The 26549-nt window shown below is 42.0% G+C and overlaps 1 protein-coding gene across 1 annotated transcript in view; it reads left to right on the forward strand.

Annotated features, from left to right (window-relative positions):
- The first annotated feature begins 2322 nt into the window (after positions 1-2322).
- The window catches only part of LTK (leukocyte receptor tyrosine kinase), a 292808-nt gene continuing 268581 nt past the window's right edge, over positions 2323-26549 (forward strand). The window contains exon 1 of the mRNA XM_040331968.1: positions 2323-2632. Coding sequence (XP_040187902.1) covers positions 2575-2632 — 58 coding nt within the window. The 5' untranslated portion in view covers positions 2323-2574. The remainder of the gene's footprint in view (positions 2633-26549) is intronic.

Here is a 26549-nt window from a genome sequence, read left to right on the forward strand (position 1 = left end):
TTTGGGGACCCGGGTCCCTCTTTGCCTGCACTACTTTGCAGGCATACTATAGACACCCCCCAGGTACGAAATTTAAAGGAATATATCACTTTTATTGTTTCACTTTAAGCATTATTAAAATCACTGCTCCCGAAAAAAACGTCTGTTTTTAAAACTTTTGTTTGCATTAATACAAGTCCCCTGGGGCAGGACCTGGGTCCCCAAACACTTTTTATGATAATAACTTGCACATTAACCTTTCAAATTAGCACTTTTGGTTTCTCCCATAGACCTTTAAAGGGTGTTCCGCGGCTTTTCGAATTTGCCGCAAACACCCCAAATTGTTCGCTGTTCAGGCGAACAGCCGAACTGGCAATGTTCGAATCGAATGGAGTTTGCATGTCCTCCCTGTACTTCTTGTGTTTCCTATAGGCACTCTTCTTTTCTCCCACTTCAAAGAGATGTTGGATAGGTTAATTGGCTCCTGTCTAATGCCTCATGCACACGATCGGAATTTCCGATGAAAAAAGTATTTTTCCATTGGAAATTCCGACTGTGTGTATGCCCATCAGAGTTTTTCTATCAGAAATTCTGAGGAATTCCATCGGAGTTTACGTAGAGAACATGCTCTATTTTCCTGTGATGGAATTTTGTCGGAATTCCGATGTGAGTTTGGTCGGGCAAAAGCCTGATTGTGTGTACGGGGCATCAATTGTCTTTAGTATGTGTATGTATGCATGAGAGATAGGGACCTTATACTGCAGGCTCCTTGAGGGCAGGGCTTGATGTGAATAGAAAATAAATAAAGAGCTGAGAAAATTGCCAGTGCTATATAAGTGCCTGTAATAATAACCTTCATTTCTCTAGCCCTAAAAAAAAAAAAAAAAAAAGAGAATAACATTAAAGTGGAGGTTCACCCTAAAAACAAGTATATACCATTCAATCCAGCATACTGCCGACATGTACAGTATGCTGTTTTTTTTTTCGGTTTACATACCGTAGTATAGGTATATTCCCCCCCGGCTTCCGGGTAGTGAATCCCACGGGAGTGGGCGTTCCTATTCAGAGACTAAGTGATTGACGTATGACAAAAGCTTCCCCCCCGGCGCATAATTCCCGTCACCAGTTTCTGAAAGAAGCCAAACTGCGAGTCGGCTCTATACGGCGCTATATGGCGCCTGCGCACCGGCGTTCGGCTTTTTTAGAAACTGGTGACGCGCCTTTTGCGCTGGGAGGGAAGCTTTTGTCATACGTTAATCACTTAGGGCCTAATCCTCAAAAACCCGGCGCAACGTAACTTTTTCCATTTAAGTTACACTGCCGCAAAATCTCTAACTAAGTGCCCGATCCACAAAGCACTTACCTAGAAATTTTGAGCGGTGTAACTTAAATCGGGCCGGCGCAAGGCGTTCCTCTTCTCCAGGGGGCGATTCCCATTTAAATGAGGCGCGCTCCCGCGCCGGCCGTACTGCGCATGCTCGTGACGTCATTTTCCCGACTTGCATAGCGCGAAAATTACGTTACGTCGGGCTTTGTGGATTGCGACGGGACAATAAAGTTGCGTCGGGTAAAAAAAAAGATACGGCGCCAATTTTTTTTTTTTAAATTTTAAAAAAATCGCGTCGCGAGCAAGAAAGGTCTATTTTTACAAGGTGTAAACAGTTTACACCTTGTAAAAGCAGCCCTAATTTTGCGTTTGCAAAATAAAACTTACGGAGAAAAAACGAAGCTGAAAAGCTTTGTGGATCTCCGTAAGTCCTAATTTGCATACCCGAGGCGAAATGCCCCCAGCGGCGGATGCGGTACTGCATCCTAAGATCCGACAGTGTAATTCAATTACACATGTCAGATCTTCGTCCTAACTATGGAAAACTGATTCTGTGGATCAGTTCCATAGTTAGGACCAGGGATACGACGGAGTAACAGCAGTTACTCCGTCGTATCTCTTTTGAGGATTTGGCCCTTAGTCTCTGAATAGGAACGCCCACTCCCGCGGGATTCATTACCCGGAAGCCGGGGGGGGATATACCTATACTACGGTATGTAAACCGGAAAAAAAAAAAAAACAGCATACTGTACATGTCGGCAATATGCTGGATTGAATGGTATATACTTGTTTTTAGGGTGAACCTCCACTTTAAGATACCATTATATCCACGTCACGTATTCGTATTATCTACGCACACAAGCTAATAGCCGGCTTCAGTGATTGGCTGTACAGCCAGGGGATGATTGCAGGGATAAAATGAAACACGTGTTGTCTGAGTTTTAGCTTTGTTAGGACATCAACTGGCTGGTGCGGTTGTAATCGGTGAAATGAAATAAGTGATCACACAAGGGCAGGCAGAGAGACTTTGTTTATTGGGAAGCAGAATTCCCAGGAATCAGAACACAGAGGGCTCTAGGACCTCAGAGTACATGACAGTATAGGGAGGTGTAGATGCATCTATAAGCCTGGAAGAGTTCTAAGCAGCAGCATCAGTCCGGCTGAGCCAGGGAGGTAACCTCAGACTACACAGAGGATATACTAATACAGGGTGGGAAGCTGACACATGATAAGGATTTGCCTGCAACTCACCGCCAGCATCACAAGTGATGGGATTCCCTTTCTCCATCCTCATCTTCCAGATGTTACTTTGGAGTCTTTTGCTTGGTAAGAACTATTCTGCATGCAGCATTTTATTTAGATTGATAAGCGCAGACCACTTTCCAGCTGAAAATTATTAATATTATAAAATCAACTTCTCTGCTGCTAACTTCAAATTTGTGTTTTTTTTTCTGTTTAGGTAGATGGGGACAATTAATTATTTTTGTGTTGGCTCTGGGACTATAAAAAAATTAAAAGAAGAGATTATTTAGTAATTGTGATCAAGGGTGTGCGGTCATTTTGGCAGGACGAGTAGATTTCATCAGTCTTTCTTAAATTGCGGGCTTCTGATTGGCTTACTTGGGTCAGTGGACATCTCTGCCTTGTGTTATTGAGTACACTTACAATCTAGTTGCTGGTAGGATGGTCATACAAACTATAATCTGATTGGTAAATTTAAATAAGATTTTGCAAACTATTTAAAATGAAGACATATCTATACCACCCAAACAATCTCTATTCAATCTCACAGGCCTTTATATATTGATATTATATAATTGCTATAATATATAGCTGTTGGTAAATCTAAATCAAATTGTTTAGTTGTTGGTTGATCTAAATCAGATTGTATAGTGTATGGTGAGCTTTATATTGAAGCTGTTTTATAAATTCACTGCTAGTTGCAATGCACCTCCTGTTGCTTTATACCAGGGATATCCAATTAGCGCACCTCCAGCTGTTGCAGAACTACAAGTCCCATGAGGCATAGCAAGATCATGACAGCCACAAGCATGACACCCAGAGGCAAAGGCATGAGCGAAGTGGGGTTCACCGCTCCAGGAAAATCCCAAGTGCAATTGTGGATAAGTCCAGGTGGATGTGGGTGCTGGCAATGCATGGTGAGGCAGAGGCAGAGGCATGATGGGACTTGTAGTTTTGCAACAGCTAGAGGTCCGCTAATTGCATATCCCTGTTTATACTCTTGAAGCTAGATAAAAGAAGCGTGAGGACCGACTTCTCAGACTGTTGCTGGGCTGTCAGGTTATGGTTTAATCCTACTGCTTCAATTCTTTGAGTAACTAACCCATAACATACATATGGATAATGGCTTCTGTAATTTGGCTGGCTTGACAACTTTGTTTTGCGGTAACGTACAGTAAAACGCGCACTTTAGGGCTCATTCACACCAAGTGCGATGGGGCTGTGCTGGGAGACAAGACAATGGGAAAAAGCTTGCTCCCTATGAGGCCGTCCATACCGCCAAGATTGGTGGTGTGCACTGAAAAACAGTACTCAGCGCAGTATGGTGCGACACACTCCACCACATTGCACCATGCTGTTGGAGGTATTACTGAATGAAACATCAGTTGTGATATTTAAATAAAGTTATAAAAAATATATAAAAAAAAAGAAACAATGCAATGCACCAGGATCAACAATTTCCATCCAGGGTGGCTGTGCGTGTGTGAATAGGCCCTTATTGCACATTACCCTAATGCATTTCATGCAGAGTACTTTGTGAGGTGCATTATGGTGCCATTATTTTATAAACAGAACGAGTCCTCTGAAATTTTTTATTAAGAATTATACATACAACAAAAAGCAAAACATTTACCCTAACGCATTTCAACTGAAAAGGCCTTACTCATAGCTGACTAGTAGTTTAGAATGGCACCCAAATAGCACTAGTACAGTTCCGGGCAACACACCCTTGCTGAATCACACTATGACTTACTATGAGTTTTGGTACGTTATGTTACAAAATGGTTCAGGTATGTTTTTTCTCAGTTGTGTTGCTTTGGTAGCCCCCTCATAATGAATGAGGTACAATAACACAACTCACTTCAACGTGTAAAATACCAATTCGTAATGCATATGTGGTAATTCAACCCAACAGGTTGGAAAAGTGTGAACGAGACTCTTTATACTTTCTGGTTAGTTATTTAAACTTTTTGAAGGCATGGATCTAACAGGTTCAGGAGGAGCAGAATAGGAAAAACACATATAGGGGAGTTCGGGTTGTGCACCCCAAGATACATTTGGATACTATGGAAAGATTCCCCAGGGGGATTTTAATGCAGCAAGATATATCAATCAAAGTATGAAAATGTATATAAAAATCTTTATTAGAATAAATTACAAATACATGTTAATATTAAAATGTAAACTCTGGTTGTAGGGATACAATACATATTTCATGATATAGCCAAGCAACTATATATTTATACAGCATTACATAAGTGGTTGAACTGTATGGAGACGCAGACGCGTTTCGACCTATTATATCATGATCTTCTTCTGGGGGATAGTTGGCTCCTAAATAAATATACTAAACATCTCCGTTTTACAAAGATATTTTACATTATGCACAAATTTTTTCAAGCACAATTCTGTTATATTTACCGCTGAAGAATGAAATAGATGACTTTGCAACCAGAAATGTTTAAATCCGTTGGATGATCCAGTGGACTCCATGGCTGTCCTAGCCTCTCCAAGAGAGGAAAACGGCCCAAATAGGCTTACAAGAAACCACACTGTGAAACACTCCCTGAGGGGAGGAAGGAAAGGACGGCACGTGAAGCAAATTAATAAATATTTAGCAATGTGTCAAGAGGAGATCAAAAGTAATTGAACTCTTGAAACAATGAATATCTGACTTAGGTTCGGGAGGTCAGCCATAGCAGCTCCCATATCTCTTCAGGAAAAGTTTGCTTTTAGAGGACTGAGTTGGTATCAAATGATGGACACACATACACATTCACAAAGAACTATAAGGCTGGGTTCACATATGTGCGAATTGGATGCGTTTTAAACCGCATCCAATTCGCATGACATGTGAATGTGACTGGCTCTTAGGCTGGATTCACACCTATGCATTTTAAGTGCTTTTTGCATTTTGCAGATTTGCACTACAGAACGTGTTCCATGGGAAACCATGTTAAATGGACTGTAGTGCAAATCTGCAAAATGCAAAAAGCACTAAAACTGCATAGGTATGAATCCAGCCTTAATGGAACTGGTTCACACATGTCTGGAGTGGCTGTGGTGTGGTTTACAAAAGGTTCCTGTGCATTTTTGGTTTCTGTTCATGTAAAAATCTGCACCTGAATCGCACCTGAACTAGTGAACAGGAATGCACCGGACTGCAAACCGCAGATGCACATATGTGAACCCAGCTTAAGGCTGGGTTCACATATGAGCACGCAGCGGCTCACAGCTGGAGTGAGTCCTCGTTCACCGTTTCAGGTCCAATTTCAGCCTGAATTTTTGTCTGAATTCAGACCTGAAACGGACTAAAAGATGCACGGGGCTCCTGTGCAAATGGCACCAGAGCCACTGCAGAGATCTGTGAACCGGCTCCATAGAGCGACGGTCACAATCTTTAGCTGTGTTTTAGTTGGATGTGGGGAAACCCTCATCTAATTCACACTAGTGCATGGGCGGACTGACCATTCGGACACTCAGGCACTGCCCAAAGGGCCCCATGCCACTAGGGGGCCCCATCAGGGTTGCCAGCCTCAGTAAAACCAGGGACAGTATGTATGAAATGTCTCCTACCGACTAGTGTTGAGCGGAATACGCCATATTCGATTTCGCGATATATCACGAATATATAGCTGAATATTCGTGAAATATTCGCTAAAATCGAATATTCGTGATATTTTATGAAAAAAAAAAATTTGCGAAATTTCGCTAATGCGAATGCAAAATTGATTGCGAATTTTTGATAACTGTGGTAGGAGAACTCTGATTGTCTCTGATGCAAAAGAAGGGCGGAGAAAGTATTAGCGAATATTCGGAAATCGAATATTCGGAATATTTTATCAAAAAAAAAATGTTGTGAAATATTTTGACAACTGTGGTAGGAGAACTCTGATTGGCTCTGATGCAAAAGAAGGGCGGAGAAAGTATTCGCGAATATTCGGAAATCGAATATTGGTGATATTTTATCGAAATTTCGCTAATGCGAATGCGAAATTGATTGCGAGATTTTGACAACTGTGGTAGGAGAACTCTGATTGGCTCTGATGCAAAAGAAGGGCGGAGAAAGTATTCGCGAATATTCGGAAATCGAATATTGGTGATATTTTATCGAAATTTCGCTGATGCGAATGCGAAATTGATTGCGAGATTTTGACAACTGTGGTAGGAGAACTCTGATTGGCTCTGATGCAAAAGAAGGGCGGAGAAAGTATTCGCGAATATTCGGAAATCGAATATTCGCGATTGCGAATATTCGGCAACATAAAATGTTCGCCTCAGCTTAGCTACTCGGCCCAGGGTCTCTAATCATACCAGCAATGCTTTTAGACGTCGATAGGATGTGATCTGTTTTAAAAATAAATTTGAAAAAATACGAATATTCGGAATAGCGAATATTGGCCGTGAAATTCGAGTTATTCGCGAATATTCGAATATGCCATATTCGTAACGAATATTCGCAATGCGAATATTCGTGAGCAACACTACTACCGACATCCTTTTGGTCTGAAAATCCCAAGATTATAGCTGCCCCGCCGCTCCAGTACCTTCTCAGTGTGTGCAGGGATGGACTGGCCATTGGGACTACAGGGAGTTTCCCGGTGGGCCGATGGCTCAGTGGGCCGGCTTCAGTGACAGCGGACCGCTGCCCCCCTCCGCTCCTCTGTCTCTTCCTTCCCGCAGCGCTCACCTCCTCTCCCTCCCTGCAGCACTCACCTGGGGGGAACAGAGAAGCAGGGGGGAGGGGACAGACAGCGGACTCAGCAGCTATGGCCTGGGTGTTTCTCACTTCTGCCTAATCTTGTCCCATAAGGGGGGCACCGAACTGATTCCTTGCCCCGGGTTAAATAATGTCTAGCTTCTCCACTGGTACTGCCTATAAGAATACCAGTACCAGCCGTTCTACTCTAATAAAGTAGAACAGCTAGTGGCTAGTGAAGGGGGAGAGGGGGCTTGGGTGGCCGGGGGGGTGTGGGATTGGTCCGACCGCCATGGGAGAGACCTGTCAAAGTGGGCCAGTCTGGATGAAGTCCAGGGCCAAATTATTGTCCCAGTCCAGCCCTGAGTGTGTGTATGTGTATTCTGTGTGTATGTATACTGTGTGTGTGTGTACTGTGTGTCTGTATGTGTATTCTGTGTGTGTGTATATGTGTGTATACTGTATATGTATACTGTATGTGCGTGTCTGTGTGTGTATACTGTATGTGTGTGTGTGTATACTGTGTGGCCCCATAATCTCCCATTGCCTGGGGGCCCCATAATCTCCTATTGTCCGGGTGTCAGTCTGCCCCTACACTAGTGTGAACCCAGCCTGTTTTATTCTGTAGCAAACTTTTTTCAAACTGAAGCAAAAACATTTGACATTTTTGGGGTTCTATATGATGAAATACAACAGAATGAAAAAGCAGTTGTTGCACTGGCTCTAAAGCCTCATATACACGAGGAGATTATCAGACCAAAACTGTATGAATTAAACAACAATTGGGCGTTGTGTTCACTTACGATAAAAATTTTCGAGCATGAACCTTCAGGTTTTGTCATCCGAAAAGTCGGAATTAGCTGTCGAAAGTACTATACTAACGATCAGATAATCAAACGATCGTTTGTTGTTCGAAATTTTTCTTCTGATCTTCTTATCGTGTATTTTAGTGTCTTTATATACAAAAAGTCCCAGGACAAATAAATTAGTTGTATGGATTCTGATATACAAAAGCCAGGTCCAGTATGGCTGTCGGCAAAGTGTGCGGCAATCACAGGCCTGGATCATTTTACACCTGACATTGTAAAGTGTATACTGCTAACAATTCATTTTAATGACCTATGACACAATGCAAGCAATTCTATACATTTACATAAATCAGTGTAATAGCTGTATTGTGCCCTTCCTGTATCATTTTAGAAAATAGTTTTTTTTCATGTGTTTTTTGCAGATTTAAAATTGTTTCATTTGTCCCATCAATGCAACTTGAGCTTACTGAGCAAAAGGTTAAATATGTCTTATAATGCATGGTTTATTCTTTATTTATTAACCTGATAAAGAATAAATACTTACAGCAATGTCAATCTCCAAATCTAAATAGTACAAAGGTTGTTAGGACAAGGTTCATACAATATGGCTTTTAATATTAAAGGCCCATTTATATTTGTGGGATGTGTTAACATGCTTTACGTAACACATTAACCTCCCTGGCGGTATGATTGGCGGTACAATCATACCGCCGGTACAATTTTTTGCATGGAAATTTGGCGTTTTATATTGTAGGCCTGCAATTCTTAGGAATAATTCACTTAAATCTGTCCAAACAAGAGTCTAGTAGACATCCCGGGTATGATAAAGTTTGAAACACAAAATCATAAATTATAATATAATAAATAACTATAAATAATTATAACAAATAATAATGTAATTATAATAAAAATTATTCAATAATGTAATCAAATCAAAAACACTGAATTTTGCTCAGTTGCAGAATTGTCGCTGTCATTATTTTTATTGTTTGATGACGAATTTCCCCACAAATAGCTATCGCTCAATTCTGCAAGTGATTCTAATTTATTATCGCTGTTTTCCAGCTGGTCTTAAACCACTTTTGACATAAAGGGACACTTTTTGGTTACATAGTTACATAGTTACATAGTTAGTCAGGTTGAAAAAAGACACAAGTCCATCCAGTTCAACCACAAAAAATAAAAAAACAAAATAAAAAACACAGTAAAATCCTATACACCCAACTCCATACCCACAGTTGATCCAGAGGAAGGCAAAAAACCCCAGCAGAGCATGATCCAATTTGCTACAGCAGGGGAAAAAATTCCTTCCTGATCCCCCGAGAGGCAATCGGATTTACCCTGGATCAACTTTACCTACAAATCTTAGTACTCAGTTATATTATGTACATTTAGGAAAGAATCCAGGCCCTTCTTAAAGCAATCTCCTGAGCTGGCCAGAACCACCTCTGGAGGGAGTCTGTTCCACATTTTCACAGCTCTTACTGTGAAAAAACCTTTCCGTATTTGGAGGTGAAATCTCTTTTCCTCTAGACGTAAAGAGTGCCCCCTTGTCCTCAGTGTTGACCGTAAAGTGAATAACTCAACACCAAGTTCACTGTATGGACCTCTTATATATTTGTACATGTTGATCATATCCCCCCTTATTCTCCTCTTCTCAAGAGTGAATAAATTTAGTTCTTCTAATCTTTCCTCATAGCTGAGCTCCTCCATGCCTCTTATCAGTTTGGTTGCCCTTCTCTGCACTTTCTCCAGTTCTCCCATGTCCTTTTTGAGAACTGGTGCCCAAAACTGAACTGCATATTCCAGATGAGGTCTTACTAATGATTTGAACAGGGGCAAAATTATATCTCTGTCTCTGGAGTCCATGGTCTCTTGGTTGCTATGGACAATCTCCAGTTTCTAGGCAGAAAGAACAGTTTTTATTATATAAAACTGCATGCAGAACACTGGGCGTGTGTGTACTGTGTGTCACTAGGGACAAAGGGTGTGTGTATTTATTTCATACAGTACTGTAATCTGTAAGATTACAGTATACTGTATGTGTATTGTGTTTTAGATTTTTTTGAATTTGGCGCCGAACTCCGTCCCCGTGCATCGTAACGTCGCAGGGAACGAGCAAGGAGACAAAGCGGAGGAGCTCGCACACACAGCGGGGACACATCGCAGGATCCAAGGATAAGGTAAGTAACTTCCCCCTGTATCCTGCAATGCAATCCCGAGTCAGGCTCGGGGATACCGCTTTTGGTATAAAAATTTCCCCCCCGAGCCAGACTCGGGATTACCGCTAAGGAGGTTAATGTGCATTGCAGTGAGGCAGCCTATTAAAAATAATGGACTGCCAATGTCCCAAAAATCATACGTGCCACAAAAGTTTTAAGGCAAAGCACTATTTAAATGAATGGCCTTGCAACGCATGTAACATGCGCTGCCATGCATTTTGGGAAAATGTATATTTAAATGAACCCTAAAGTTGCTTATTGTATGAAAGGACAGGTCATCCTGCAGGGACAATCTAGTTTTAACTCAGGCCATGTTGCTGCATAACCACAAACACTCATGCCGCGTACACATACCCAAATTTCATGACGAGAAAAATGCAATTTTTTTAATTGGTCGTTAAAAACGGCCTTGTGTAGGCCCCAGAGCATTTTTCTCGATGAGAAAAAAGGGAAAACATTTTTAGAACCTGCTCAATTTTTTCTTGTAGTTTTTCACGTCGTCGTTTTTTTCGACGTGAAAAACAGCCGTGTGTAGGCTTTAACGACGGGAAAAAAACGGGCATGCTCAGAAGCAAGTTATGAGAAGGGAAATTTGCATAATCAGCCCAAAGGGTGGCGCCATTCGAATGGAACTTCCCCTTTATAGTGCCGTCGTACGTGTTGTACGTCACCACACTTTGCTCGAGCATTTGTTATCACGATCGTGTGTATGCAAGTCAGGCTTGAGAGGAATCACGTCAAGAAAACTTTGTTTTTTTTCCTGGCATGAAAACCGGTCGTGTGTACGCGGCATCAGCGTTGTGTGCTAGTCACTGGTACAGGCTGATCTCAAGTGAAGCGATAAAATTGAAAAATATTTCCATAAAGACATGGATGAGCGAGTTTGGGGTGGAGGAACTTGACTGGCCTGGACAGAGTCCTGACCTCAACCTGATAGATAGATACACTTTTGGAATGAATTTGAGCAGAGACTGCGAGCCAGGTCTTCTCATCCAACATCAGTGCCTGACCTCACAAATGCTCCTCTGGAAGAATGGTCAAACATTCCCATAGACACACTCCTAAACCTTGTGGACAGCCTTCCCAGAAGAGTTGAAGGTGTTACAGCTGCAAAGGGTGGGCCAACTCAATATTGAACCCTACGAATGAAGACTGGGGTTCCATTAAAATTCATGTGCTTGTAAAGGCAGGTGTCCCAATACTTTTGGTAATATAGTGTATGGTGTAGTGTACCTTAAAAATAAAGTTTTAGCATGTTTCCAGCGAGCATATTTTAGGTCTAGTATTGTAATGTGCAATTTAGTGCCGGTGACTTGTCGGTATGGTTCCTCTATCGAGATGGTTCCTGTAAGGACTGCGCAGGCGCAATCCTTGCCGACGGAAATCTCCGAACCTAAGACGGCATCCAGGCTCATTCCTTAACATCCCCGTGGATTGGAGGATGTTAAAAAAAGAGCCAGGAGGCTGAGCGAGCGTAGCGAGCCGTCCGAGCGAAGCGAGGACGTGAGGCCAACTGGCCACTTACCTCAAATTCCACGTCGCCCTGGAGGTTCGGTGATTTCCGTCGGCAAGGATTGCACCTGCGCAGTCCTTACAGGAACCATCTCGATAGCCGAAACCATATCGTCAGATCACCGCTTTACACAGGGGCAACCCGACTTACAGCGCGACTTTGCAAGGCGACTTCAGCGCGACTTGGAGCAACTTACAATGCGACTTAAAGTTGCCTCCAGGACAGGCGACTTTGGCTGTGGCCAATCACAGAATAATCAGCTCTGTGGGAGGGAGGGGTTTGCCTGAGTGAACTATTTTCTTTTCCTGTAAAGTTGCTTCAGTTAGGATGGAGATCCGACTTTGGAGGCAACTTCCATTGAAATCAATGGGTACAAATCGTATAGAAGTTGCCTAGAAGTAGTACAGGAATCTTTTCTGAAGTCGGAGCGACTTCAGTAGTGTACATTAAGATGACTCTCATTCACTTCAATGGAATTTCTCATGACGCCTGACTTGCGGCAATGCAAGTCGTATCCCAAGTCGCTGTAGTGTGAACCGGCACTTAATGTGTGTCTACACCCTAACTGGATACCATTTAGTTAAAGTTAAATTGCTGCGCATCATAAACAATTACCAGTTTTTTTTTTACCGCTATGGCTCCATTAAAAAAAAAAAAAAAAGGCACTGCACCATAACACATGTATATGGCACATTGTGGTGCATGCCCATTAACGCTCATACTAAGGTGTGAATGGAGTCTAAAGTTGCTCACAGACACTAGATAGTGGCCACCCATGAATGCCGCCAAGCAGTTGTTCTCTTTCTTGATAATTTATAAGACAAACATCCATTAAGCGAAGATGCGTGCTTCTAACTATGGAAAGTGCTCAAGAGCCTCGAGGAAAACAATAGCAAATAGTTGGGAATATCCATCCTGGCCAGGCTATTTCTTTATCAAGAAGTCTCAGCCAACTAATCAGGGAGAGTTCACAGTAATACAATTACCTGATCCAACCGTAAATGTGCCCATTGGCTGAGCATGCTCTGGTCCATTCACAAGAGCATCTTCAGTTCCATCATAAAAAACAATAAAAAAAAAAGTGCACAAAACTTTTACATCAGTTTGCGTTAGTTTGTACATCCCTCTTCAGTTTTATTCAGCTTTTATCAGATGTCTGTTTTTGTTTAGTTTAAAAAATAGTTATAGGTGGACACACATATAAAGAAAAAATATGTTTCTTGCCTAAAAGCAGACGTAAATGGCGACATCCATTTATGTACCCAAAAATGTAAACCTTTTCCGTGTTTCCTGCAGACATCAAACAGTCTCTGAATTAAGTGGATGCAAACGGAAGTGCGTCCGTTTACATCTGCCTGCCGATAGATATACTGTATTGGTTCAGTCTGGATCTGTTTTAAAAATGGACGGACTGAACGCTTGTGTGAAAAGCTACACAGGTGATTTTAATCTCTTGCTACTGAGACAATGAACCTTTAGCTAGCTATCCCCTAAACAGGTTAGATATACACATAAGCCTTTGTAGATTTTTAGTAGCTCAGTTGCTGCTATGAAAATTGCTAGCATTTAACCACTTGGTGCAGCAAATGATTGCTAAGCACATGGATCAAATGGAGTTAGGCCTCGTACACACGATAGGTTAACCAGAGGACAACGGTCTGAAGGACCGTTGTCCTAGGTTAACCTATGAAGCTGACTGATGGTCCGTTGTGCGTACACACCATCAGTTAAAAAAACGATCGTGTCAGAACGCGGTGACGTAAAACACAACGACGTGCTGAAAAAATGAAGTTCAATGCTTCCAAGCATGCGTCGACTTGATTCTGAGCATGCGTGGATTTTTAACCGATGGTTTTGCATACTAACGATCGGTTTTGACCTATCGGTTAGCAATCCATCGGTTAAATTTTAAAGCAAGTAGCCATTTTTTTAAACTAAGGTTAAATAACCTATGGGGCCTACACACGATCGGTTTGGACCGATGAAAGCGGTCATTCAGACCGTTGTCCTCTGGTTAACCTATCGTGTGTACGAGGCCTAATACTACATTCGCATAGGGTGTGAATGTCAGTGACAAGAATCTGCTTATTCCTAGACATGTGCATTCGTTTTCGTCCGAATGCATTTTCGTCCGCAATTCAGGTATTTTCGTTATCGTTTTAACAAACGATAATGAAAGCGCCCAAAACGAAAACCTAGAGATCCGTAATAAAAAAATGCTTTTTTTCGTTTTCGTTTCAAATATAACAATTCGATATAGATAGGAGATTTGACATGACACTGACTGAATAGCAATCTGTCTATCGAACCTGATATTCTACTACACACACATACGGTACTTTTCGACATTATAGAGAAAAGAAAAGATTCGACATTATAGAGAAAAGATTCGACAAAGCATCAAAAATCGCTGAATCTGTCATTGAAGGCTTATGGTGTATATCGAAAGTGCTAAGCAGATTCGACGGAGAAGATATACTGCACTCGTACATTTTTAATGCTCCGCCCATAGGCTATAGAAAAATTCTAATGCTGGTTGACTAGTAATAATAAATAATAATAATATAATTATTTATTATTATTATTACTAGTCATACAACGCTAGAATTCTTGTAGGCGGAATATTCGACCGGAAATGTACGATTCGACGTAAAATTTCGATGTTCCGTCTAATATTCTTTGACCATTCGACACTGAAACCAAGTATATCTGGATTTTTGAACGAAAGCTATTCCCAACAAAAAACGAAATAAATCAAAACGATTTTCGGGACTAACTAAATAAATGTATTTTTCTGACGAAAACGAAATTACGAAACAAAATATTTCAGTTTGCACATGTCTACTTATTCCTGCTGCTGTTTTTGACACTTAGGCCCTGTACACACGGCCGAAAATCCCGTCAGGAAAAAAACGTTGGTTTTCCTGATGGGATTCCTGGCAAGCTTGCCGTGCATACAGACGGATATTCAAAAGAGCTACTGTTCTTTTGAATTGCAAGAACGCAGTGACGTCATTGACTACGACGAGTCGGTGCTCATCACATTCGATGCCGTCGCCGCCATCTTGCTACACCCCACACTAAACTTGTATGCTACCGTACTCAAACTCTTATCGAGCATGCATGCGCGGGTTTACCTGGGAAAGGTAAGCATACAGACGACCGGTTTTCTCGGGAGGAAACACTCTGCCAGGAAACCCGACGAGAAAATAGAGAGCAGGGTTCTCAATAACAATATCTACAACATAAGAGACAAGGCAACAGGTATGCAAGGAAGGGGACAAGACTGGGAACAAGAGCATGGAAAAAGGCAGAAGGGTGCAGGATGGGTCAGGACAAGGGAAGGTTATCAGGCACAATCTGGTAGCAAGGAGACAATCAGACAGGATAGTGACACGCTGGGGGAAGGGAGTAGCAGCCTTAAATATCCACCTGGCAGCTGGATCCAGGTGAGTCTGATCAGAACCTGCTGGCTTCTGTGAGACACCCGCTGGTGGACACTGGAACTGCAGCCATCTGCAAAGTGAACCCCAGAGCCACCAGCAGGTGAACTCAACCCTGACACTGGTACACATGATGAGATTATTGGACGAATGATCGTCCTTTTTTTTGCATGCTAGTCTCCAGATCGAAAATGGAGTCCGAAAATTCTCGTAAGACAGAATAAACATTTAGAAGTGATGGCATGTGTTGTAGTGTATTTGTATTGTATATTCAAACGAAAACTGTACGATCTGGTATCGTCCGAAAAAAAATTCGAAAGAGTACTAACGATCAGATTATCTTACAATTCGCTTTTTGTCTATTTTCTCAGAAGTACTATAAAAAGCTTGATAAATGTATATGAAAGAGGATTATATCAAATTCTGAATAATGTATTGTGTAGAAGAGTGACTAGATTATCACTTGCAAAGCTTTACTGTTTTCGAAATAGCTTTAGAACTGAATTTACATGTCTAGAATTGCTCTTTAACTTTTTAATATGCATGTGCAAGGATAAAACAAAGAGGTCAATAGAGATTTTACCAAAGACCTACATGCACATCTGGTAATTTGGAAGCTGCTTTGCTTCTGAGACTAGTAAAGAATATGAAGTGCTGACACAGTGCATTTGGGATTCTGAGGCAAATGCATACAATGCCTTGAAAAAGTATTTACATTTTCCACATTTTGTCATGTTACAAACAAAAACATAAATGTATTTTATTGGGATTTTATGTGATCGACCAACACAAAGTTACACACGATTGTGAAGTGAAAGGAAAATTATAAATAGTTACAATTATCTACAAATAAATATGTGATAAGTGTGGCGTGCTTTTGTATTCAGCCCCCCTGAGTCAATACTTTGTAGAACCACCTTTCTCTGCAATTACAGCTGCACGTCTTTTTGGGGATGTCTCTACCAACTTTGTACAACTAGAGTGGCATTTTTGCCCATTCTTCTTTGCAAAATACCTCGAGCTCTGTCAGGTTTGACAGAAAGCATCTGTGAACAGCAATTTCAAGCCTTGCCACAGATTCTCAATTGGATTAAGGTCTGCACTTTGACTGGGGCATTCTAACACATGAAAATGCTTTGATCTAAACCATTCCATTGTAGCTCTGGCTGTATGTTTAGTGTCGTTGTCCTTCTGGAAGGTGAACCTCTGTGCCAGGTTTTCTTCTAAGATTGCCCTGTATTTGGCTCCACCCATCCTCAAATCAACTCTGAACAGCTTCCCTGTTCCTGCTCAAGAAAAGAATCCCCACAACATGACTCTGCCACCACCATGTTTCACAGTGGTGTGTTCATGGTGATGTGCAGTTAGTTTTTTCTACCACACATAGTGATTTGCATTTAGGCCAAAAAGTTAAATTTTGGTCTCATCTGACCAGAGCACCTTCTTCCACATGTTTGCTGTGTCCCCACATGGCTTCCCGCAAACTGCAAATGGGACTTCTAATGGCTTTCTTTCAACAATGGCTTTCTTCTTGCCACTCTTCCATAAAGACCAGATTTGTAGAGTGCATGACTAATAGTTGTCCTGTGGACAGATTCTCCCACCTGAGCTGTGAATCTCTGCAGCTCCTCCAGAGTTACCATGGGCCACCATGTCTTCTTCTCTTATGAATGCTCTCCTTGACTGGCCTGTCAGTTTAGGTGGACGGCCATGTCTTGGTAGGTTTGCAGTTGTGATATACTCTTTTCATGTTTGGATGATGGATTGGACAGTGCTCTGTGAAATGTTCAAAGCTTTGAATATTTTTTTTATAACCTAACCTTGCTTTAACCTTCTCCACAACGTTATCCCTGGCCTGCCTGGTGTGTTCCTTGGCCTTTTTTGATGCTTTTTGTTCACTAAGGTTCTCTAACAAACATCTGAAGGCTTCACAGAACAGCTGTATTTATACTGAAATTAAAGTACACATAGGTGAACTCTATTTACTAATTAGGTGTCTTCTGAAGTCAATTTGGTCCATTAGATTTTAGTTAAGGGTATCAAAGTAAAGGGGCCTGAATACAAATGCATGCCACACTTTTTATTTTTATTCTTACCCAGTCCTTGTTCCAGTCTTCTGAATCCATATATTACATACATATTGTACATTCACATCAGTCCCTGCCCTCGAGGAGCTTACAGTCTAAGGTTCCTAACTCACATTCTTGATTACACTAGGGCCAATTGAGACAGGAGCCGAGTGACCTACCAGCATGTCTATGGAGTGTGGGAGGAAACCCACGCATGCACAGGAAGAACATGCAAACTCTGTGCAGGTAATGCCTGGAGGCTAAGTGGTTAACACATCCACCTAACAGCACAAGGGTTGTCGGTTTAAATCCCAACCATGATACTACCTGCCTGGAGCTTGCCTGTTCTCCCTGTGCATGCATGGGTTTCCTCCCACACTCCACAGACATGCTGGTAGGTTAAATGTTCTATTGGCCAAGCAGAAATCTGCATATTTGTACAACAATTATTAAAAATTATAATTGTTCAGAGCTCAAATCATTCCTGCATTGATGACTGCCATCTATTGTCTGTAGGCATCTTTACTTGTTAGCAATAGTAACCTAATGTTAAATCTAAATGCACATTGGATGTTTGGCTCATATGAGCGAAATCCTGGCATTTATGGGTGCCCCAAAGGCACATGTGCAGCATCCGGAAACTTGTCAAAATCTATAAGACACTGAAATCCTCTACCTAAAACACAGAGTTTTATCACACATGGGCCAAACAAGTTTAATTTTTCACTTTTTAGTTTATACATTCTTACATCAATGTTTTTATATTGTATATAAATATACAATAAGTTTACAAATGAACATGTAATACATAACATAGGATTCCCTGAGCACAATGGCTTTTCCAAAAATACTGCACAATAAATGCAGCTTGCATCGCCCTTATACTTATTCCAGTTATATAAACAACTTCATTTAGCACATCAGAAAGATAAAAAAGCGGAAAATGTGAAAAGCTGACTGGAGACGAGTTTGCTGGCTGTATAGAAGACAGGATAATATATTTATAAAAATATTTTAAAATATGTAATATAACAATTTTTCGAGTCCTGACTATAACAAATAAAAATAAAAATAAAAGATTTACAGCAACACTATACAATTTCTTTAAATGTAAGGCCGAGTACTCACGAGCAGACATGTCCGATGAAACCGGTCCGCGGACCGTTTTCATCGGACATGTCTGCCCGGGGACTGCCCGGGGACTTCTGTTCGATGGCCGTACACACCATCGAACAGAGGTCCGCGCGTAAACAATCTGCGGGGCGTGTCCGCGGTGTCGCCGCGACAATGACGCGGCGACGTGGGCGGCCTGCCTTTAAAAGGCTTCCACGCATGCGTCGAAGTCAATCGACGCATGCGAGGGATGGCGGGCGGCAGGACATGTACGGTAGGTCTGTACAGACGACCGTACATGTCCGGGCGGACAGGTTTCCAGCGGACTGTTTTAAAGCAAGTCCAGGAAACAGTTGTTCGCTGGAAACCTGTCCGATCCGCCCGAAAATGGTCCGCGCGGACCAGTTTCAGCAGACATGTTTGGTCGTGAGTACGGGGCCTAAGCCATAATGGTGTAGGGTCAATTTCATAAAAAAAAAATGTTTTACCTAAAGTAACTTCACTTTTGTTGAGAAAAAAACATTCCCCTCTGGGTGATCAATGTGCATTGCAAGGATTATAACAACCTTTGTTGCACATTCCTACATTGAGTTATTCTGAAGAAATCCATTTGTGTTTCTCTGTGCCTCTGTACTGAGTGGGTCTAATGGGAGTGGTTTCATAATTATCTGTCAGCTGTGCAGCTTCAGAGCACTAATGAGGAAATCTGCTGGGCCTGTATCCTTTAGACATGTTCCTATTGAAAGTATCTCTCTAAAAATGACATTTTTGTATCAGGTGATGCCTTAAATCTGACTTGTATCTTGGGAAGACTTTTGGTAACATTGGTGAGCCAATCACACAAGCAGGAAAGTGGAGTTACCCTTTAAAGTTGAGCTCCATGCAAATATTAAAGACAGAGACTGATGCAGTTCTATGTTTATTAAAGCGGAGCTCCACCCTAAAGTGGAACACCCGCTGATCGGAACCCTCCCCCCCCTCCAGTGTCACATTTGACACCTTTCAGTGGGGAGGGGGGTGCAGATACCTGTCTAAAGACAGGTATTTGCACCCACTTTCGGCCACACAATCTCAGGCAGACTGCGGGCATGACGTCACCTCCCGTCTTACGGCGGCATAGCGTAAATGGGCCGGCCTAAGCGCGCCTAATTTAAATGTGGAACAGGGGGGAGTGTTTTATGTTAATAACTGGTGACCCGACGTGATTGACGTTTTTAAGGAACGGCGCATGCGCCGTCCGTGGACATATCCCAGTGTGCATTGCTCCAAAGTACGCTGCAAAGACGTATTGGTTTCGACGTGAACGTAAATTACGTCCAGCTCCATTCACGGACGACATACACAAACGACGTAAAATTCTCAAATGTCGACGCGGGAACGGCGGCCATACTTAACATTGACTAGACCAGCTATTTGTTCGACTAACTTTACGCCGGAAAAAGCCGTACGTAAACGATGTAAAAAAATGCGCCGGGCGCACGTACGTTTCTGAATCTGCGTATCTAGTCATTTACATATTCTACGCCAAACTCAACGGAAGCGCCACCTAGCGGCCAGCGTAAATATGCACCCTAAGATACGACGGCGTATGAGACTTACGCCGCTCATATCTTAGCCTAATTTAAGCGTATCTGGTTTACAGAATACGCTTACATTTAGGACGGCGTAGATTCAGAGTTACAACGGCGTATCTACTGATACGTCGGCGTAAAGCTATCTGAATCTAGCTAAGGGTCTTTTGTAATAAAACAACGTACCAAATAAAAGCCTTTCATTTTGGCATAAATTAGTAACAGTATATATTTTCTGATGGTGCAAAATTTGACCCGGGCATCTAGGCATCAAATACCTCTGGTTATGAAAGGGTTAAAGCATTTGTCATCTGAAGTCTGCAGTGTTGTGTAACGTTCTTATTAGAAATGCTAAGTTTTAAACATTGAATATAGAGAAATGTCCTTTGGCTGCTAGGGCTAATGATGATATAACCAAACAAAAATGTGAATGCAGCAAAACCTAATCGTGTTTACAATACACAAGGTGAAGTATGTTAAAAGAGGGGTTTGCGCATATCATTAACACTAATAAAGAAAAAGTGAGAACAAATGAGTGAAGGTCAATCAGATTAATACACCCATGTAGCAAAAATTTATGAATATCAGTGTACCAAAACATATATCTATATATAACAGTACAATATGTGAAATCCTAAGATGGTGATGAAAACATAAGCCATCGTACCCACAGCCTTGCGGACAGTAATCTAAATACTGCACCAGAGTGATACAACAGGGCGAATTAGGCGCCAAAGAACTATCTTAAATATACATGATAAAAATGTGAACAATGGGTAGGATCCGATCAGGTTTGAGTACAAGATACAGATCCTAACCCATTGTTCACATTTTTATCATGTATATTTAAGATAGTTCTATGGCATCTAATTCGCCCTGTTGTATCATTTTGTACAACCCGAAAAACGGTCGTGTGTACGCGGCATTAGAGAATAGAGGCTGCCATTGCTGACCTTTGTTTCTGAAAATGCCAGCTGCCCAGCTGTCATACCAATCCAATAGCTTTGTTACTTTCTGTGCTGCTGACCTGGAACAAGCATGCAGCAAAATTCTGACTTCTCAATCTGCAAACTTTTTACTGAAATATAATATGATCCTATAGAAAACCCCTACTGAGCAAAGAACAAGGATGCCATTCCCGACCTGCTTTTGAAAATGATAGTTTCCTAGCTGTCTGTGGTGTATTTTAAATGTAAACTCTGTTTTAAAACAAAGTGTGATTGCTTGATCTACTGTATATACGTGTTCTGGGTCAGTGACATAGAAGGCATTGAAGTGACTGGATCAGCATGAGAGTAAAAGAATAGCATTAACCTTCACATTTCAATTACACAGCTTTCCTGTAATATAATTGATAATATAGGCCCAGATTCACTAAAGAGATACGACGGCGTATCTCCTGATACGCCGTCGTATCTCTGTTTTAGGGTCTTCTTAACTATGCGACTGATTCATAGAATCAGTTACGCATAGATATCCATAAGATCCGACAGGTGTAATTGTTTTACACTGTCGGATCTTAGGATGCAGTACCGCGGCCGCCGCTGGGGGAAGTTTGCGTCGTAAACCAGCGTCGGGTATGCAAATTAGGAGTTACGGCGATCCACAAAGGATTTTCGCGTTCGCTACGTCGCCGCTAGTCTAGTTTCCCGTCGCAAATTTAGTCGTCGTTTTGGGTGCCCTAACTTTAGTCAGCAATCGTATTGCTGGCTAAAGTATGGCCGTCGTTCCCGCGTCGAAATTTAAAATTTAACGTCGTTTGCGTAACACGCCCGGGAATACGGAAGTACGCTACGCGCGTCGCCGTTCGAAAAAATGACGTCACGACGGGAATTGCGAAACGGAGCATGCGCAGTAGGTCCGGTGCGGGAGCACGCCTAATTTAAATGGCACACGCCCATTTGAATTGGCCCGCCTTGCGCCGGAGGCCGCCGGCGTAGTTTTCATCGCAAGTGCTTTGTGAATCAGGCACTTGCGATGAAAACTTGCGGCGTTGTGTAACGTATCTACGATACGTTACGCCGCCGCGATTCTACGTGAATCTGGCCCATAGTTCTTTTTTAATTTCACTCAAATATTTTATAGTCCCATATTTTCACTGAAAAATATATGTAAAGATTAAAGATCATTAATGTAAAACACATCAAGGCATTTGAAATTAAAGCGGGGGTTCACCCTAAAAAAAAAAATTCCAACATTACAATGAGCTGACCTGTGACACGGACATTATGCTTGTCTTTTTTTTTTTTCTTTCGTACATACCGTTTTATCTGTATTTTCTCCCCGGATTCCCTGCGGGAGTGGGCGTTCCTATTCACAGGGTAAGTGATTGACGTTCTTCCGACCGGCGCATACAGCCCGTCACGAGTTGCCGAAAGAAGCCGTACGACGGTGCGCAGGCGCCGTATAGAGCTGATCCGACGTTCGGCTTCTTTCGGCAATTTGTGACGCGCTGTATGCGCCTGTCGGAAGAACGTCAATCACTTACCCTGTGAATAGGAACGCCCACTCCCGCGGGAAATCTGGGGAGAAAATACAGATAAAACGGTATGTACGAAAAAAAAACGACCAGCATAATGTCCGTGTCACAGGTCAGCTCATTGTAATGTTAGAATTTTTTTTTAGGGTGAACCCCCGCTTTAAGGTAATTGGAAGGTTTTACTAAGCCCTAATCACACTATGCAGTTACCTGCCCTTCACAATAAAACAGTAGTAAAGTATACTAACATAAACATACAGTAACAGAACATGCAGTAAATAACCTAATAGACTGCGCCATTACACCAGTCACTTCCAATATCCACATTTCCAACTTTGTAGCACAGACTTCCAAGTGTGCCAGTACTATATCCACGCACATAAGGACAAATGTTTTCTATAGCTGCACTATGGGTGCCTGTGGCCAACAAAAATGAGATATCCAGGGGTGTACAATCATAGGGCTCATGGGGAGGGGCAAATATGGGTGTTGACGGTCCACAAGCATGGGGTGTCTGAGTCCTACAATCAGGCCTATAAACAGGGAGCGTCTTGGATCTACAAACATGAGTTGTGTAGGGTCAACAAAGGGTATCCTGGGATCTACAAACAAGGGATGTCAGAGGACTACAGACACTGGATGTCTGGGGCCTACATATACAAGGTTCCTGGGGCTTATAAAATTAACAGCCTATGTGCATTATATATCTGCATTGGTGCTGCTCTGATATCAATGCCCAAACAAAAAATTAAACCTTGGAATAAGAAGAGTTAATCATTAAAAAAAACAGTTTTCGATGCCTGACCAAACCTTTAATTTTTGTGCTAGATTCTTGACAACCTTCCTAGTTCCACATGATAGGATGCAGAATTAATAGCCCGCAGCAAGGAATTAAGATACATGAATAGTGTATATATTATCCATTACACTGCAGCCACTGTAATATAAAAAAAAAAAAAAAACAAGCCAAGTCATGAAGCTATAATTTCAAATAATGGTGTGCGAGTACAAAATATGCATTCTGCCGTTGGTAAGTCTGCTACTTGTTTAACCGCTTGCCGACCTGCCGCTATCATTATACTGCTGCAAGGTAAAACAACCCCGCGAATCGCTGTATGTTGGCTTGGGAACTCGCTATTTTGGCATGCACGCGCTGCCGGAGGCACGCGCAAGCTCCCTTTGGCCAGCGGGGGAGCCAATCAGCAGGTCTAGTGGACGCGATGTCTGCCAGCCACCTGCAAATGTGCTCTGCAGTGACAGAACGGGGATCTGCCTGTGTAAACAAGACAAATCTCCGTTCTGACAGGGGAGATCACACAGATCCTGTATTTCAGCTAAGCAGGAAAATTGATCTGTGTGTTTCCCCAGTAACACAGTCCCCCATACAGTTAGAAAACACCTGCAGGGAACACATTTAACCCCTTGATCGCAACTGATGTTAACCCCTTCCCTGCCAGTGGCATTAGTACAATGTCAGTGCAAATTTTTAGCACTGATTACTGTTATGTCACTGGTTCCCAAAAAGTGTAACAAATTTCAGTTAGGTGTCTGATCTGTCAATGTCGCAGTCTCGCTAAAAATCACTGATCGCTGCCATTGCTAGTAAAAAAACAAATCAAAATACCATAAATCTATCCCCTATTTTGTAGACGTGATAACTTTTGCGCAAACCAATTAATATACGCTTATTGCGATTTTTTTTTTACCAGAAATATATAGCAGAATACATATTGGCCTAAATTATTGAATAATAGGATTTTTTTTTTTTTGGAAATGTTAAATAGCAGAAAGTAAAAAATGTGGGTATTTTTCAAAATTGGCGCCCTTTTTTGTTTTATAGCGCAAAAAAAATAAAAACTGCAGAGGTGATCAAATACCACCAAAAAAAAGCTCTATTTCGTGAGAAAAAAAAAGGTTGTCAATTTAGTTTGGGTACAACACAGCGCGACCCCGCAATTGTTAGTTAAAGCAACGCAGTGCCGTATCGCAAATAATGGCCTGGTCAAGAAGTGGGTAAATCCTTCCGGGGCTGAAGTGGTTAAAGAACTGTACTTTTATTAGAAAGTCCTCTAGTGTACCCCTCCAGTACCATTCTTCATTATTATCACCCACTCCAATTTTTTACTTATCTCTGTAGCAAAGCTGCATCCTGTGCCCTGTTCACTTCACCTGTGTCACAAAACTATCTTTGGTACTGAGCCCTCAAAAACTTTAATAGCATCATACCAAGATGCCAGAGCTACTTCTTGTGCAGACTAGTTTATCAGTCAGTTTTCAGGCACTAAGGGCCAGATTCACAAAAGAGATACGACGGCGTATCTACTGATACGCCGTCGTATCTCTGTTTCTAACTATGCGGCTGATTCATAGAATCAGTTACGCATAGCTAGTCCTAAGATCCAACAGGTGTAATGGACTTACACTGTCGGATCTTAGGATGCAGTACCGCGGCCGCCGCTGGGGGCATTTCTCGTCGTAATCCAGCGTCGGGTATGCAAATTAGCACTTACGGAGATCCACAAAGCTTTTTCCCTTCGTTAAGTCGCCGTAAGTGTTAGTTTGCCGTCGCAAAGATAGGGTACCTTTTACAAAGTGTAAAGTTAGTACACCATGTAAAAGTATACCCGTCTTTCCCGCGTCGCTGTCTAATTTTTATTTAAAAAAAATGTTCCCGCCGCATCTCTTTTTTACCAGTCGCGATTCATAAAACTTGGCGCAACGTAACTTCACGCAAAGCACGTCGGGAAAATAGCGTCGGGAGCATGCGCAGTACGTCCGGCGCGGGAGCGCGCCTAATTTAAATGGGACTCGCCCCATTTGAATTGGCCCACCTTGCGCCGGACGGATTTAAGTTACACCGCTGCAAATTTCCAGGTAAGTGCTTTGTGGATCGGGCACTAACTTGTGTAATTTGCGGCGGTGTAACTTAAATCAGAAAAGTTACGTTGCGCCCGCTGGCTGTGAATCTGGCCCTAAATGATTTTACTTTTTAACTGGCATTGCCTTCCAAAGCATAATTGCTCCCCTTCAGAATGTTAACTTTCTGTTAATAATTTTGATAAATTTTCAAGGAAATATAGAACAACAGTTCAACAAAGCATGAAAAGCATGTAAATAGTGGTATTCTAACAATGAGCAGCTAGTGCAGGTAAGTAAAACATAATTTAAAACAGGGGTCCTCAAACTACGGCCCGCGGGCCGCATCTGGCCAGGCAGTGTGATTTACCCGACCCGCGGACTGCCCCTTTAATATCACAGCAATCCCCCTCCCCTCTGCTACCTTTTTATCACACAATATGAGAAACACGATAGGTCCGGACAAAAGGCGGGTCTTTTGAGTTAAGCAGCGGGGCGGTTTCAGCAATTAAACACCTACCTTTCACTAGCAAAGTCCCACCCTTTGTCCGGACCTGCCATGCTTCGCGTCTTGTGTGATTGAGGAAGAAAGAAGATCCAAGGGCCAGGCAATTATATTTAACAGAGGTTAAATAGATTCAAGGTAGGAAGTGCACTTCCAGGCCAAGAGGAAATTTCTTCCAGCTTCTGGTAGTAGTCTGTTTAGCCACTATGAAAAGAAAGGTGGCAAACATTTACTGGAAATTGGTGAGGCCTGGGATGGGGAGATGTACAAGGGTGATTCTAGAGTTGTTATGAAAAGTGACACAAAACTTTGGATAAGGCCAAAAATTCTAGTTAAAAAAAGCAATTTTGGACAAGACCACCATGTGTGAAGGGCGTCGCCTAAATGGCCAGAGTTTGCTGTAAAATGGGACTGCTTTTACAATCCAAGCCGGTACCCAATACCACCTAAAGAGGACTTTGTAGGTTTTTTCCATAATAGTTATATTAAAGGAGCATTTAGCTATTCAAGACCATACCTCCGTCTGCTTCTGAGAAGTTAATTGTTGTGTCAAGTCATATTCCCAGCTGCTAACATATGTATGCAGGGACTGCTACAAGCAGCTGTTTGAGTACATAGGTGATATTAGCTTTGGGGAACCTGGTGCATGAAAGCAAAGCATGTTCAAAGACCAATTTAATATAATGGAATGTCAAGTTGTGGATAAGGGATGAGTGTTTAAT

This window comes from Rana temporaria, chromosome 13 (genome assembly GCF_905171775.1).
Source record: "Rana temporaria chromosome 13, aRanTem1.1, whole genome shotgun sequence".
Classification (NCBI taxonomy): Eukaryota; Metazoa; Chordata; class Amphibia; order Anura; family Ranidae; genus Rana; species Rana temporaria.